The sequence below is a fragment of the Ixodes scapularis genome, unplaced genomic scaffold (assembly GCF_016920785.2).
Source record: "Ixodes scapularis isolate PalLabHiFi unplaced genomic scaffold, ASM1692078v2 PGA_scaffold1__304_contigs__length_218370807, whole genome shotgun sequence".
Lineage (NCBI taxonomy): Eukaryota > Metazoa > Arthropoda > Arachnida > Ixodida > Ixodidae > Ixodes > Ixodes scapularis.
In genome coordinates, this window is record NW_024609846.1 from 57809797 (window position 1) to 57825712 (window position 15916).

At 42.1% G+C, this 15916-nt stretch overlaps 1 protein-coding gene across 1 annotated transcript; it reads right to left on the reverse strand.

Moving 5' to 3' along the window:
* Positions 1–1138: 1138 nt before the first annotated feature.
* On the reverse strand, positions 1139–15337 carry LOC8042566 (monocarboxylate transporter 11). Its single transcript, XM_042290184.1, has 7 exons — positions 15308–15337; positions 15126–15190; positions 14354–14607; positions 10655–10798; positions 8232–8524; positions 7673–8051; positions 1139–1275 (listed from the first exon to the last, which is right to left on the reverse strand). Exons 1-7 carry the CDS (start codon positions 15335–15337, stop codon positions 1139–1141), a joined length of 1302 nt encoding a protein of 433 aa, XP_042146118.1.
* Between the last annotated feature and the right edge of the window lie 579 nt (positions 15338–15916).

The window sequence follows — 15916 nt, forward strand, 5'->3', positions numbered from 1 at the left end:
TTAGTATTTAAATACACACGTCAAATACATTACCCAATTTGTAATTAAATACAAATACAAAATACACAAAGTATTTGAAATACGTATTTCAAATACTTGTACTTGAAATACTGCCCATCCCTGACTCCAGATAAGGCTGTATATAGGCCGTATATAAGCATATAATGTTTTAAATGGCCAGATATGCCCCAGATATAAGATTTCCATACGGAGTCTAAAGGAGGAGGAGGGGAGCAGGCAGAGAGTATTCCCTTTTGCTGGCTTCCCTATTTTAGAGCGCAGCTCTTATGCACTCGTTTCCGGGTTGAGTGGCATTGTATTATGGGACGTTCCCATAATGAGGTCACACGGGAATTTTCACGCCAGGTGTGACGTCAGACGTCAATTTACGTGCTAAATTTAGCGGGAAAGTTTAGCGGAAAATTTACCGCGAAACTTGGCGGAGAAATTTTCTTGATAAATTTAGCGGGTAACTATATTCCGCTAAATATAGCGGGGAAATGTAGCGGAAGAAATGTGCGGCTATATTTAGCGGTGAAAGTTTTATGCTAAATTTAGCGGGGAATTTTTCCCCCAAATTTTTGTGGGGAAATTTTTCCGCTCATTTTAGCGGGGAAATTTACCCATGATGCAATGCGTGGTGACATCACGAGTGACTTTACTGGTGACCCTCTTGACGTCACACGTGGCGTCACGTGTGACGTCCTTATGGGAAACGTCCCATAATGCACCGTGCGGTTACACCGACGGCGACGCCGCTCAAACCGAAAGTGGGTGTCTAAAAGCTGCGCTCTAAAACAGATGCGAAATCATGGATATTGGATATAAATTTTTAAAATTTCCCTAAATATTACAATTCGATATTACATTCAAATTTAAGGCGACGCATCACCACTCTATTTGTTAGACATTTTGTGGGGAAAACGTTACATGCCTTTTAAATAAGTGGTTAATCAAAGTACAATGTGGAGGAGCTTCCTCTCAGGCTGTATTTATAAAGAATTTTAACTTAGTTCAAGACTGTACGATAGGTTAGGTCTTCAAGGTAATGTTTTAAAATGACCTGCGTTCTTATAGTCACCCATTTATTAACAAAAATGTGGCATACTGGCAGAACATCTTCCATCTATTGTCCACTTTATTTAGGCGTCCATGACCTGCTGCTCCACCTATCAAAGCAGCAAACGGTTGAAAATATAAAACCGGCGAAAATTGAAAGTCCCCCGTGGAGCCGATAGTAGTTGTCGTATGACCCCGTGGAATCTCTGAACACACCTGGAACATCAATAAATTAAATAAGTTCGTTAGATATGTCCCCGTGCATATTGACTCAAGAAAACACATATATACGAAGCCAGTTACTTATATATTTATATATGTGTGTGTGTGTGTTATAAATCAGAACCGTACTCTAAAGGGAAACATAGACGCTATATTAAAATACAACACTCCCCTACAAATAGTCAAGAAATACAATTATCATGGACTTCACCTTAAGCAGAATCTCAGATTGTATATCACATTGCCGGTATTAAAACCAAAGCAGCTAACATGCTCCGCTACCTAAGCGGGTATTAAAATCCCCATCTAATGACCCAGAGCTACTAACATATAGAGCATTTTTGCGTCCCATAGGCGAATGCGCTAACGCAATCTGGTTTCCCCATTATAAAACAAACAAAAATGTATACTAAAATAGAAACGATGCAGTGTTTGACTGCAAAACTAATCGCAATAATTTTCGCTAGAGCGGCTCTTTCACAACTATGCTAATTAGTTGATATATCCTTACTTGACAAAAAGGCGAAGATTGCGATCGGCTTACTTTTTTAAAGTTATGAATGACCAATGTCTTGCAAATAAAACTATTTTGTCATATAACCACAGCCTCAAGAGGTAACCACGGCAGGCTACTTACATAATATCGAAGTAATGTTTCTTGTTAATGCCCATTATTTTCGAGGGTCATATCGTTTGTCTGACACCTTTGCTCGCGCTACGTCTGTAGATTCATTCACAAATTCGTTAGACCATTGTGTTTCATAACTTGTGCATACTATCAACTTTCTAAAAATAATATTTTATAACTTTCTCGCTCTATTTTTTATTGTTTTTTTTTTTTTTTTTCTTTTAATATCGTTAATTGTGCTTCTTTCCCTCGTTTTCCCTAACCACACTCAGGTCATTTTTTCCTTCTTCATCTGGTCCCTTTACTGTTCGCTGTAGCTAGTGCTGCTTTGATTACCATCTACTGAATCTCGTCCTCTCTTTGCTGACTTCCCGTCCTTGGCCGTCTCTCAACCATTGCCTTCATGTGTGAGTGAATTTCTGGAAACGTGGTTTTACCTGTATAAGATAAGCTGGGAAAATCTGGAAGTCATATTCTTTCAGGAAGACTGTCCATTGTGCAGGTTCTGCCGTCAAGTATTGTTTGTTGGAAGTCAGATCACCACTTAATTATTGGCTACAGCAGTGAACTAGCGACCATAAAATTCTGGACTAAATTTCCGCACTGACCATATGAGAGTCAAACATTCTAGATAAAATGAATGCGTTTTCTCGTCTTGTTGCTTGAGCCGGCGACTTGGATAAGAAATGACTCAGATTACAATTGAGATCCTCTTAAAGTAGAATAGCACAAAATCCTTGTTCCCTAGCATCTGTTTGGAGGGATGTTTTGACACAAAAGGGTTCAAAATGTGCGAGTACTGGAACGTTTAGGAGGGCCGTCTTTTAAGTTATGAAACGTTGACTGTTGGATTCCCCAACGCCATGGCACATTCTTCCAGACAAACTGTTGAATGAAGTCCCAAGAAAGGCACAGTGAGAAAATAAAACGGGGAAATGTGATGCAAATTTCCGAAAGCTCCACACAATTCTGATAGTTATGGTTATCGGATATTCAGATAAGGCCTGAAGTTTGAAGGAGTCAGGGTTCATCATGTTCTTGCTTACATCATGTACATAATGCGTTACAGAAATAAAAAAAATCATTTTTCAGGCTTTACGCGGATAATGGTATTGCCTAGAGCATCAAGCACAATAGAAAGCCTTCGTATGTGTCCGTCGCATATGTTGGCATAAACGAAAACATGACTTAAGTAGACCAATGTCACAGTCTACTTCTGATTAGCTAAAACCCTGTCTGTGAGGCTTTGAATCGTAACTGGAGCGGTACAAAAGCCAAGGGGAATACGGTTTAATTAGTATAGGCCGTCCTGTGTGATAAGGACTGATTTTGAAAGCATTCACAGTCTCACCTTGTCTCTTTTTTCTCAGAAAAATATCTCAGCTATTAGGGTTTCAAAATATATATCACTCTAACCCTATACTTCGACATTTCGACATTCTCTTTCAGCTCGCTTGCACCTTTGCATTTAATTGCATTACCATTACTTCGCCCCAAGCACTGTTTCCCCTACCAACTTCACGCACCAATCATCAACTAAATGTTAGAATTACCAATTGCAGCGCATTTACTTTCAATGCCTACTTCTTACCTTAAACCTCAAGTGATTAAAATCGCCTTCCCGCAGTCATTTATTCAATCACTAAGATTACTGATTTCTGGATTGCAATTACTAATTTGATAAAATGATGGTTCGTAATAATTTAGTAGTTTTGCCTTTTTATTGTTGTTCCACTTTAATGTCTGCCTAAGAGTACCTAATCCTCTGTAATGTCACACTGAAAAAATAAATGCAAATAAAAAAAATAATGAAAAAAAGACACGAGAGAGGGTAGACGTCTAGCTGGGTTACATTTTTTAGTGTTCTGTAATCAACGCAAAAACGTACAGCGCCATTTTTTTCGGACTAGCATATCCGGGACGATTACAGACTTGTCGATGGACTGGTCGCACCATGGTCGAGCATCTCATTCACTCGACTTTAAATGGTTTCCCGCTCTGCAGGGGCTAAGTGACGTAGAGTTTGGAATATCGGTCTACTCCCTCCAGTGTGGATGGTGTGCTTTGCGTACGATGTTCACCCAAGTTCGTCTGAGCTGAGGGTATTGCAACCTCGATGTTACAACAGTACTATCTTGATATCAGTTTCTTGTTCGCCAGTCTAGAATGATCCGAATTTAAACTGGACTCGCTGTAAGGAATTACTTGTAGTAAAACCATGGCGCAATTGGACTCTCCAACGAGTGATTGGAGCGTTTCAGTGTGCTCCTCCGAAATAATAATAATGTCTGTGCTGCTCACATTGATCATCTCTGCCGTGCCACGAACGTTTTGCTGATACACAAAGCAAGTGTTCAAATTGAAGCTAATACCCATCCCGGCTTAGCACGGCCACGCATCAAAAGCAGCTTGACGGTTAATCTTGGATATTTTGGCCTTGAGGCGTATTCATGAAGCAGCCTCGACAAGTATAATGGCGGTATTTCCCACATATTAGTTTGTGTTATCGTAGATGTGTACTTAAAAACACGCGACCTGACCGCACTGGTAGAAACATTGTAAGAACTTGTGCCAGCTTTCTACGGCGACGATTCACAAAGAACGAACGACGCACATGAGCCGCATCAAAGTACGCTTACATGACGAGGTGTCAACACGTCCTGTTTCTAGGGGTGTGCGAGAATTCCTCTCGGCTTCATTTTGTTCAGGCTTCAGCCGGAAATGTATATTTGTTTACAACCCTCAAAATCAAAGACTATTGCGGAAACGGAGTTTGATAAAACACGATGTCTACATGCGAATATTCCCCAAAAGGGGTGACGAGAATTTAACATGTCCTTCTGTGCAAGTCGTGGCACTGTTGGAGACTAAAAGTTGAGGATCGGGCTGGAAAACACCAGAATCAAGTGACACGAGCGTCGCGTTAATTATGTTGACTGTTGCTCATATATGTGAAAAATATTTTCTTGTGTCCCCTTCCTTGAATTTCTACTTCTATGGTCTGAATACTAGTAAGACGCCTTGAAAGTGATGTGAGGGGGACTCCATCGCCTTCGTTTCCCGTCCTACTCCCCTCGACCAAGAAATCAGTTTGCCGTCAAGTGTCCCTGTCGTCTGAACTCAGACGTGAAATCTCTTTGCCTCTCGCACTGGAAGCACCGCAATTTGTCAGAGTTAGGTGATACTCCTGATGTGGCTGGCGTGCTCGAGATTTACTCAAATAGGCAATTGGCTGCGATCACGTCTGTCAAAGTGTTTAAGCATCCACTGTTGCTGATGCTTAAACCGCGAACTCAAAATTCTGCTTCTGCTTCTTAACGGTGCCTGGAATGGGTCTCCGACTGGTGTGTTTAGCGTCTCGTTCCACACATGCAGTCAAGGTTGTCCCCAAGTGGCCACAAACGACGTCCCAAAAGTAGGAGATTCATGCTGTGTGATTTCGCGATCCTGGTGGTTGAACCTTCCAACTCCTCGGCGTTTCAACTCCTTGCTCTCAGGTCTTCTGTGGACTGTCGAACAGGAGAGCAACCCACAGCAGAACAGGCGTCAAACACGTCCACCACCGGTTGCTGTGACAGCGGCAGGATTATGGAAGTTGACAGAAAGACACTTCTATGATGTCGTCAGGTGAAAATGGATAGACCACTTTATTGGACGCCGTTAAAACACTAGTCGGAGGCGCGCTCCAGGCACCGTAGTTCCGTGATCAGAATCCGCGGTTCGGCGAAGGTAATTAGATCTTTGGAATTTCCGGTGTTTCCAGTGGAAACGTTGGGCTGGCCATGTTGAGCGTGCTCTTCCGTGACAGCCATTGTAATTGAATCCAACCGCTTCTATTAATCATGTTATAGGCCGAACTTTCCGTCGTTTTGCCCAACAATCGTTCTGTCATTATTCTCGTCTTCACCCGCCCTCTTGCTGTTGGAAGTAGCTTGTGCCGCTTCAATTACCATTTGTTATAATACGTACGTTATATGTTGTAGGTTCTATTGTGCTTCATATACACTGATCAATTCAAACATTACGACCACCCCTACACTGTGGGATTGAGCGCATCTATCTAGTGCGTCATGCCCGTTATATACCACCTGCTGATGCGCATGGTGGTTAACGGCTGCCTTGGACACGGCGGGATCATTTTGTCGACTACGTGTGTATATATTGGGAAAGGCTACTGATTTTAAGGACCACAACAAGGGCCAGGTAGTGATGTCCAGACGGCTCGGAACAGGCATCTCGGAAAATACATAGCTCGTCGGGTGTTCGCGAGCTGCCGTCCTCAGTACCTATTAATAGTAGAATAATGACAATAAAACTGTTAGTAGACGCCGAAGCTTTACACGTCCACGCTTCATTACACAATGTTGACGTCGGAGGCTTTCCCGCTTAGTCAATTAAAATGGGTGGCTACCTGTGATTTCACTGACAGCAAGATACAATTTAGGCAAAAATGTAAGTGTTTCTAAGCACATAGTTGAGTGAACTTCGTTTTAAATAGGCCCACGCAGCCGATAGCCCTTCCGTGCCTAAGGTGAATCTAACATGGTGTTAAATAGGTTGTAATAACGTTTTGGCTGATCAGTATATATTCAACTGTGGGGCCCAATTATGGTAACCCTATAATTTGAGTAAGCTGCTCCCACTTACTGCTTCTTCTTAAACTGCACCACCAACTAACGTATGTTCTTCAAGGCATTGTAACCACCCAAATAAAGTTCCGAATGGAAATGGTAGTATTACTAATTAAACAAATATGGGCTTGGTAAGAAACACTGCTATACCATGCCAGCAAGTCATAAGGCAACATTAGGTTGTCTGTTGATGAATTGGTTGGATAAACAAACAAAAAAAAAACCAGCTTCGTTCACTTTTTTGTTGTACTTAAATACAAAAGTCAGCCTTGTAGAAGGAGAAAGAACCAAAGTGCATTAAGGTAACGATCGCTGTGCGTGTATTTTAAATGAATGATTGAATGAATCTAAAAAATATAACAAATTTTTGTTGTTTGATGTAGTCATGACACAACTGCAGGCCGGTACATTGAGAGTTCCTATAAGTGGCAAAAAAAGGAGTTATAGGCCCCAGGCTAGTAGTAAAATACATTTTGAAGAAAATAAAACGATGGACATGAAGATATTTCAGATCTTTCCAGGTAAACATTTTGGCCAGATAACTAATTAATGTGAAAACTCAAATTTTGATGCTCTGAATAATAGTAGGGACATGGTTCAGAAAATCCCAGTTAAAAAGTTACAGCAACATACTAAAACGTATAGATGTCATTATGCAGACTCTTGGAGATATATCCATCCCCCATGATGGATATTAGCAGAGGAAGAATATATGGCCATTCTGGAAAGAGGTCCTTGTTGTTTGATACCATGACAGAAGTATTGGGAACTAAGATATACGAAACTAACTATCAGGACGCAGCTACAGTGCGTTTTGCTTGTGCAGAGGAAGAAGACACGACTCAACAATTGATATCCTGTTGTATATTGCGACTGACCCTACGGTTTTTGAGAAGAAGGTTGATTTAGTAATTGCAGTAGCTGCTAATCACAATGAAGGAAAATTCTGTCAAGCAAACAAATTTAAACACTAATGAATCGATTAGTGAAGCAGTGACAAAAGGCTTCTTTTTTTTATTCTTCAAGAAATATGAGGGTGGCATATATTAATCGTGAAGGTTCAAAACACCGGCTAAGGAAACTATACTACGCCCGGCCCAAAACCTACAGACATTAAGTAAAAACAACTCACCTATTATTGTAGGATTGCACAAAAACAAGGGCATCGTTGATAGTCCCAACAATGCACAACACAATGGGAATGAATCAGCTCCAAGGTAGTCAGTGATAATTGCAGCTTTTATGGCTCCGAGGAATGCTGACGAGCTTGCTACGCAGAAGCAAAAAATGACAACATAGGTATACTTCTCAACTTCTGGAAGGATTAACAGCGAGCAACCGAGAACGATTAGATTGACCACGATCAGTGTGCTTCGTTTCATGAATCCGCGGTCAGCCAGAAGCGGGACAATTAGACATCCCACCAGTTGGGCAACTGATGAATACACAACGATGAATTCGGCTGTTTCCAGAGCGAAACCCTTATCTATAGAATAGTCGACAATTGTTGACTGAAATGCCATGGATGCGAAATCCGATATGATCATATATGAAACAATCGAATAACAAACTGGCTTTCGAAGTACTCTGAAGGACTCTTGAATAATCTCAGCGCCCTTAGAAATGTTCTTTTCGGAGGGATTCCTGATTGGAGAACCGTCCTGTGAAAGGCAAGTTCCGTTCATAGTTACGTAATCCGGAGCTTGATACTTGATAGGCTGTCTGACTTGCGATTTCTGTCTCATCCATTGGGGCACCTTTAGCGTGAGAGAAAAGGCTGTTACGTGCATTGTAATTGCACCGGTGAGAAGTAGGGTGCCACGGAAGCCATATGCTTCCTCAAAATACACGAGGGCCGGCGGGAAAATCAGGGATGCTAAATACACGCCAGCGAATTTTACGCCGCAAGCTATTCCCCGGTACTTGTCGAAGTATAAGACGTTAATGTAGGCGAGAGATAACGTGACGATTCCTACACCGGTACCTGAAAAGAGAAGAAATAGGCAAGTTGTCCAGTTTCGTGCAGTGACAGAACAGATTTTGTATTCTTATAATTTTCAACAGTTCGCATGTTACTTTAAAGGATGGTTCACACATCTACAACTGCTTAGAACTGAGTGCATTAAAACTGAAGCAGGGGACACATGAGCGATTAAGACCGGGCGCCGTGTGGCAGACTCATTCTTACGCGGAATGGCGGCATGGCATTGTTTCACGTCATAGCGTCCGAGGAAGTTGCTATGTAAACTTTCGCGCGGCACGCGTTTTCATCCTTCATGTATCCCCTGCTTTATTGTGATCTCTTACGACAAGATTACATACTGGCACCATCTATCGGTTAACCGTGAAACACTTGCGATTTCCGTACATTTCTTACTCACCGCTCTTGTGGATTTCTGTTCCAGGGCCACCTCATAGATGGTGCCAGCGTGCCAGAGTGTTCTCTCGTCGTAAGCGATCGCGAGATGTTGGTTGGAAGCAAGCGCAAATGTTAGACGAGCCTCACTAAAGATGATGCACGGTCTGCACTGATCTAGAAAAAGTTAGCCTATGCGTGAGATCAGTGCTGCCATTAGGCATTAGGCAAGGAAGGGGTGGACATTCTTGAGCATATAGTTTAAAGCAAAACCGCTATGAAGTGCATTAAATTGCAATAAAATTTTTCCGACAAAACAATGTTGTTAAATCACTGTATAAATTTTAAGATTGTAATTAAATTTCTGAATTACAAACAACTCACTCGATGACTGAATCATATTATTTTAGCCATTGAATATTAGTGTTGATTACTGTTACCATGAATTTACCTTACTTCTTATACACACTTTTGACTGACTTTCTGGTGTATATGGGTAATATCAAATATTAGCCAATAAACGTATTTTGTATCATGGTTATGTTTGCTATACTAGTACAGGTTGTTCGTTATAACCCTGCCCCATTAAGGTAAATGTTGCTGAGTATATCGAAGGTGATTGACCAGCGCATGCCTCGTGTTCTTGAGGTCAGGGTGGCTAGGTTTCCAAAGGAAACTCTTTTATCGATAAAATATATATGGTAGCAAAATAAGGAATAAAGTCTGAGCTGATATAACCTTGACAGCTAGTTATACCTTGGGTACAATGAACGTAATCAACCAATGCGGTACCACGCATGATATCTTGCGTGATGCAAGTCATGATAAATTGGGATTGCTAAAATGGTTAGCACCATGGTTGCGATTTATCGGTTCAGTCTCGCTGTTGCATTATCTTCCATACACCTGAAGCATACCACGTCTGTCGATTGAATCCCCAGGCGGGAAATGGTGCGCTCTAGACGCGGGATGCATTGTAACGAAATATGGGTTGTTCAATGCCTTGTGCTTTGTGATCGTGTTCGAACGTGTCTTCACGTTTGCGCAGTGTCTTGTACGGTTTCTCACACATTTTTTATAATAACGCGCGTGCACAATCTGCCAATGATTCGGAAGACACTCTTCTTCTCAGACGTGACCCCTGCAAAGTTCATGCTCTCCCCAAGCTGAAGATGTCACACTAAAGAAGCTATTTTTAACACTTTTTGCTGCTTTAATTATCTTGACAAGCGGTTTCTTCTCCAGTCAAAGGCAATTTTTAGATGTCTGCACTGGAAAAATTTCTAACAGCTAGAAGCGATCCCAGTGGTCAAAGTTCCGTAGAAACGATGCGCAGATTTCACGCATTGTTAGGCTGTGAGAGGTTAGGACTGGAATAACGATCGAAAGCTGTCTCTACTCATTAGTCGAATTTCTCGCGTCGACATAGCGCCACCGGTAGGTTTCGGTCGCTGCTCGGTCATTACAGCTTAGATTTGTTTCCGAATGTTCGTGAATCTAACGAGGTATCAAGTTCGTTGGAGATAAGGTAGAAAGACAGTGAATCGTTATGCCCCCAGACAGATGTTTTGATTTGCACTGAACCTACCAAAACGTGTATTTGAAAAACCGGGTATCATTTAATAACTACTATAGCGTAGGAAAAGGTACCTCGGAGCTTATACTAGTAAGGTAGATTTGTGTTACAATTCATCAGTGAAGTTAAACAAACTTTGAGAAATTAAACGCCTGTTATAAAATATTAGAAAAATTGCGTACCGTAAATAGCGCCCAATGTGGCGGTCGTCCATTGCATACTGGGCGCAAAAGCTGATGAAACGATGCCAGTCCAGGTAAATAGGCTGCCGATCAGAGAAATTTGGTAAGCAGACAGTCGAAACCTGAGCAGCCAGACCAAGATTCCTGAAATAGATAACAATACACGTAGAGTTATTCACCTTTGAATACGCTTGATCATGTGTAGAGGTTTCCTCGAGAAACACTCTTAGTTGCCTTAACAACAAACCAGATATTTTTTCACGAAACGGTGTTAGAGTGTGACAACCACCCTCAGAACGTAAAATATTGAGACAGCATTGTTCGTTTTATAAAGAGCTTGCATTTTGTGTCGATGAAATTGTAACATACCGTAACGGTTCGCCTGAGACGCCTGCCGGGAACAACGAAAGTCGAAGACGAAGCGCACGTAGATTGCACGTGAAACGGCGCTCATTCGGTCGAATTTTTTATTTTTTCTGGAATTTGTGGACGTCACCTACGATATTAAAGCTTGTACAGTTGTCAATAGCCTCCAGCGTCGCCCAGGGGGCGCTGCGAAAATGGAGTTGCTAAGGCTTGTTCTGGGTAGAACAAACGTGAGTGTCCCAAACTTTCAGATATGAAGAAGCGGGTCTCTCCTGATGTGGAATGCGAAACCACAAGAACAAATACGAAAAAAACTAGAAAAATGCGAACGCCGTCGAAGCGCAGGTCAAAGCTAATACGCCAAGAGCGTTAATTTCACGCGTTCCAAATATAGAAAAGAAACAAAAATCGTCCGGACACCAGATGTTCTGACGTCACCTGGCAAAAATAAGAGACGCGTACCGTGTCAGCGGTGGCATTAATCTGGCACTTTCATTTGTCTTGCGGTGCTGAATCTAGCCGATTTTGGACGCCTAAAGTAGTTTCTCTGTTTATTAACAGTACACAGAAAGATAAAAGCTCAGCCAAATGTGCGAGGCCCCGTCAGGTGAGCTTGTACTACCCAAATTGAGGGCGCCATTATTTATTTAAAGCTTGAAAGCAGTAAGCCTATTCACTCCTAGGATGTTTTTAGGGTGAATGTTTCCTCCATAGGAGCGTTATTTCAGTTGTACAACCTAGCTTCCTTGATTTGGAGTTCGACAGTCTTCGTGAATTAGTTTTGTCTCACAAGTTTATTCTGATATGAACCCTTCCACGATTCACAATTTTGACAAGGAAGTTTATGATAATTAGTGCACTTCAAAAAGTTCAGGCCAACATCACACTCCACCTGCGCCAGAAAAGTCCGGCACTTTCGCGCGTTCCGAATATTGTTGCGCATAATCGTGATACCCGGTGGTCAGGCGGTTATCTTCTCACCCTTGGCGATACGTGGCAGTACAAACATTATGGAGGCACGGAATATACCGGTGCCGACGTTCAGAGCACATTCCAGTATTTTTAAGAATTAACACCGATAATGGAATGGACCGATATTGCCTAATCAACTGACTAAGTTTTCAACCACTACACGGGCAGCACACTGGTCCGAAAATTGTTCAAGTTCATCCCGCACTTACGCGGTTTCAGACCTGGGTTTCTGGGACAATGCTGTGGAAATCGGTTAGCGGAGGTTTGGTGGTTATAGAAGAAAATGGCGAAGAAATCAATTTTTTTCATGACCATGCTACTTCGTTGCGATGCTGGTGCTGGCGATGTGCAGAACACGTCCTGGATAGTTGAATGATTTCTTGTGGCCGTCAAGCGCGACACCGGGAATCTCTGACACCGATTGTAACAACTTTAATAGGTGACATTCATGGCGTCAACACCAGATACGACCACACTAGAAACGCATCGCGTGCAATCTCCACGCGCTTTGTCTTCTGGGGTGCGTGGCACGCGCTTCTGCGCACCGTTCCAAGACCGGCTCTAGCTAGCTAAAATATTAATTATGAGCTTACCACTGCAGTTATTGCGATGACTTGATTATTAGTAGTTTTGGACAAGGGTTGTCCTTTCTTGCTGTTATCGTTTTTGTTCAAGGTTGTTTTTGTGAGATGACTGTATGTTCAGTTTCTTGGAAGTTTTAATGTACTTTGAGTTGTCACCTTTTGCCTTTTGTTGTTTCGCTGCGCTGCTTTTTCATTAGTTGTTTTGTGTGTGAACAATTTTGTTGAATACATATTTCGTCAAATATTGATGCTTTGTGCCATTGTTTTAAACATCACTTTTGTAGTAACCCAAATCCGGACTATCAGTATCAATAAATAAATGACAAATTAATGAGCATAGTTGTAACCCCGACACTGGGGATACGGACACAGAACGACACGGACGAAATCTCAAACGCAGCTACAAACTTTATTTCACAGGGCAAACATATATGTTACTCGCCACCCTTTGCCCCCCTCTTTACCCCTTCCTTTTCTGAAAACCCCTACTCCCTTCCCTCTTCCTTTTCCCGGGCCCCGTACATTCCAGTCAAAAATAAGCTCAGACGGCGCCAACTCAAAGTTGCCGACAGATTCCCTGTTAACAGACGGCGCCAACTCAAAGTTGCCGACAGATCCCCTGTGAACAGGCATTCCCCGCGACATCCCTAGATCACTCCGGTGACCTCGGAATTACAAATTAATGGTTTGTTTAATGCCTCAGGTAATAGCCATTTGCTCTTTCTGAACAAGACGGGGCGAGTCAACGAGGCATTCGATGCCATTAATAGACCCTTTCCGGAATTCAGTGCCATCTGGTGACTCAAATGGCAGTTTATCTTTTACTATACTAATGGCGGCAATGGACCTGTGGTCTGCAGTATTTTATGGGGCACCGTCACTTTTAAAGTCAACAATAAACGAGAATGTGCACTTCACTACAATTATTTTTCAATCTCTCTTAGTGTCGATGGCGAAACAAATGCAGCCAGTCGGAACGAAGCGCCAACCCACATAGACGCCTTGATAGAGTTCTATTCATCAAAGGGCTTTGAAGCCGAGTGAGTGCTACTAACAGACTGACTGGGACCGAGTTAGAAATGAACGCTTACGCAGCTTTTGCGTCCAATCCTTGCTTCACGCTGCGCTAACACCTAGAATGTATTGGCCTCGAATCACCTGCTTAGGAACATCTTCAACTTCTTCCTTCATCAGTAAACAGAGGGCCGCCATTATTATAGCACATATGCCGTTTCCAGATGATGATGATAGTGATCAAAGTGGCTAGACTGAATTCCGGAAAGGGTCTATTCCAATAAGAGTCAACAATATTATAACTTGGCGTTATATAGTCTGTTTAGTATTAATACACGAGAACACATGTTCACGTGCATTGAAACCGGCATGTGTACTTACAGCAACGCTTGTATTTTGAATAAAAGACCCGAAAGGTACAGAAAGAGCATAAGTATAGTATACACAAGGTCACATCTTTTGCGTGCATTTGGGAACTATTTATATATATCCTAAGGAATATTCATATTTATTGTTAAAGCACCCTAAATTCGACGAGAGCATGCATGTAAACGGAAGTGCATTTGATTTGTGTATATCTACACGGTTCCAATCAGGCAGCCACTATGGTGTCTGTATACACGCAGGTTACTGACAAACAAGAAAACTTGCTAAGTTGATGTCCATCCTAACACAACGCTAGCAATCTTGATGTCTTTCTTTCGGGCGTAAAAGAGAAACATAACTAATCTGGTGGTTGTGCTCCGTCGCGCTTTGTACGCACCTGCCAAATTTATGAGGAGAGATGTCACACTGTTTGGCCAGGATGCATCCGATCGATTGACGCTGAACACTTCCATGAGTCCCACATAGAAGAATCCGGAATTTTGCCGCCCGATTGAGGCCGCCAACATTGCCAGGGCTGCGATGATGGGAATATGCCAGCACCTGTCGAGACGATGACTGCTTCCATTATGGGCCTCTTTCACCAGTTTTTGCCGTGTGGTGTTCATCTTCTTTTTGAAAAGAAGAAAATTCCTGAAAAAAAAAAACATTCAATCAGGAATCACTTAAGAGACATTTCAAACTTCATTTGACATTTTTTTAAGAATATTTAAAGTCGACAGTTAGACCTATTACATATTGCCCGGAACGCGCCAAAGCCAAGCATTTTCATCTGCTAGAAACTCTTCCGATCTTATTTAGGCGAGATATGAATTCACAGTTGTTTATTTAGTTTGAAGCGATAATTCGTCGTCTTTCTTATGTTGTTGGAAGTTGAACGAATGTATTGCCACTGCACGAGTAATAATGATTGTGTGTAACCTGAGACGATTTTTGCCTATCAAAAAAGCAGACATATCACTAGAGCCTCACTGAATTAGGGACTTGGACACTTTAAAGTTGAATCATAAAGTTAAATTCATAAACTTGAATAATAATTTACACGACGAACTCAGTTGTTCACGCGTAACTCAAACGACAAAAAAAAAAGAAAAATTCAATGTTCAGTATGAGGCGGAGCGCGCGGGTGCGATCAAATGGGGAAGGTTCACCTGGCGGGTGGAGCCAACTTCTCTTCGAACGAAATAGAATTCGTGTAGTGCCAGTGGGGATGCGGCTGTAGGAATGCTATTTCAAACAAAACAACCGCTTCGGCACAGTCGGAAAAAGAAGAAACAAAACAAAAACGTTTGATGTATCATGGGGCGATGGCAGCGGTCATGACCCCTAATACCTCCAAAACATTTGAGGTATTAGGGGGCATGGCACCAGCAAGATGGAACGCTCACCGCTTCTACTGTTCCAGGTGCTGCTCTTTTTCGGCATACCGGGCGACCACATCATGCTTGGCGGCAACGGAGCGGCCTCTTATGATTACACTGAATGTACCCCCCCCCCCCCCAACCCCTCCCTCATGGAATGCCTTTAATTGGGCCTTTGAGGCACCGTGAATATATAAATATATTAAGTCACAGGAATGAGGTTACAGCTTGCAAAACGCTGTATGCAGCCGCCAGGAATACACAATTAGCCTGACGCTGGTTAATTGTGGAATAGCCGTCCTACAACCATTAGTCCTCTGTAAAATCTGAACACCTACCTTAGATACGTTTCGGGTTAAGAGGCAGCATTATTTTGTTTTATCTGTGTTTAGACCATTAAAACATTTTTTTTTTTTACAAAACACTCGGATCAGAGAATTTGGGGGTATAATGAAACATTGTGAGCCACTTTGAACTACCAAAAAACAAAATTGATAATGGATTTTATAGCGTTCTGTGTATATTTTTTTATTATTTACTTAGAGCGGGCTATTCCTACTAACCGAACAGGCCGCTTGTTT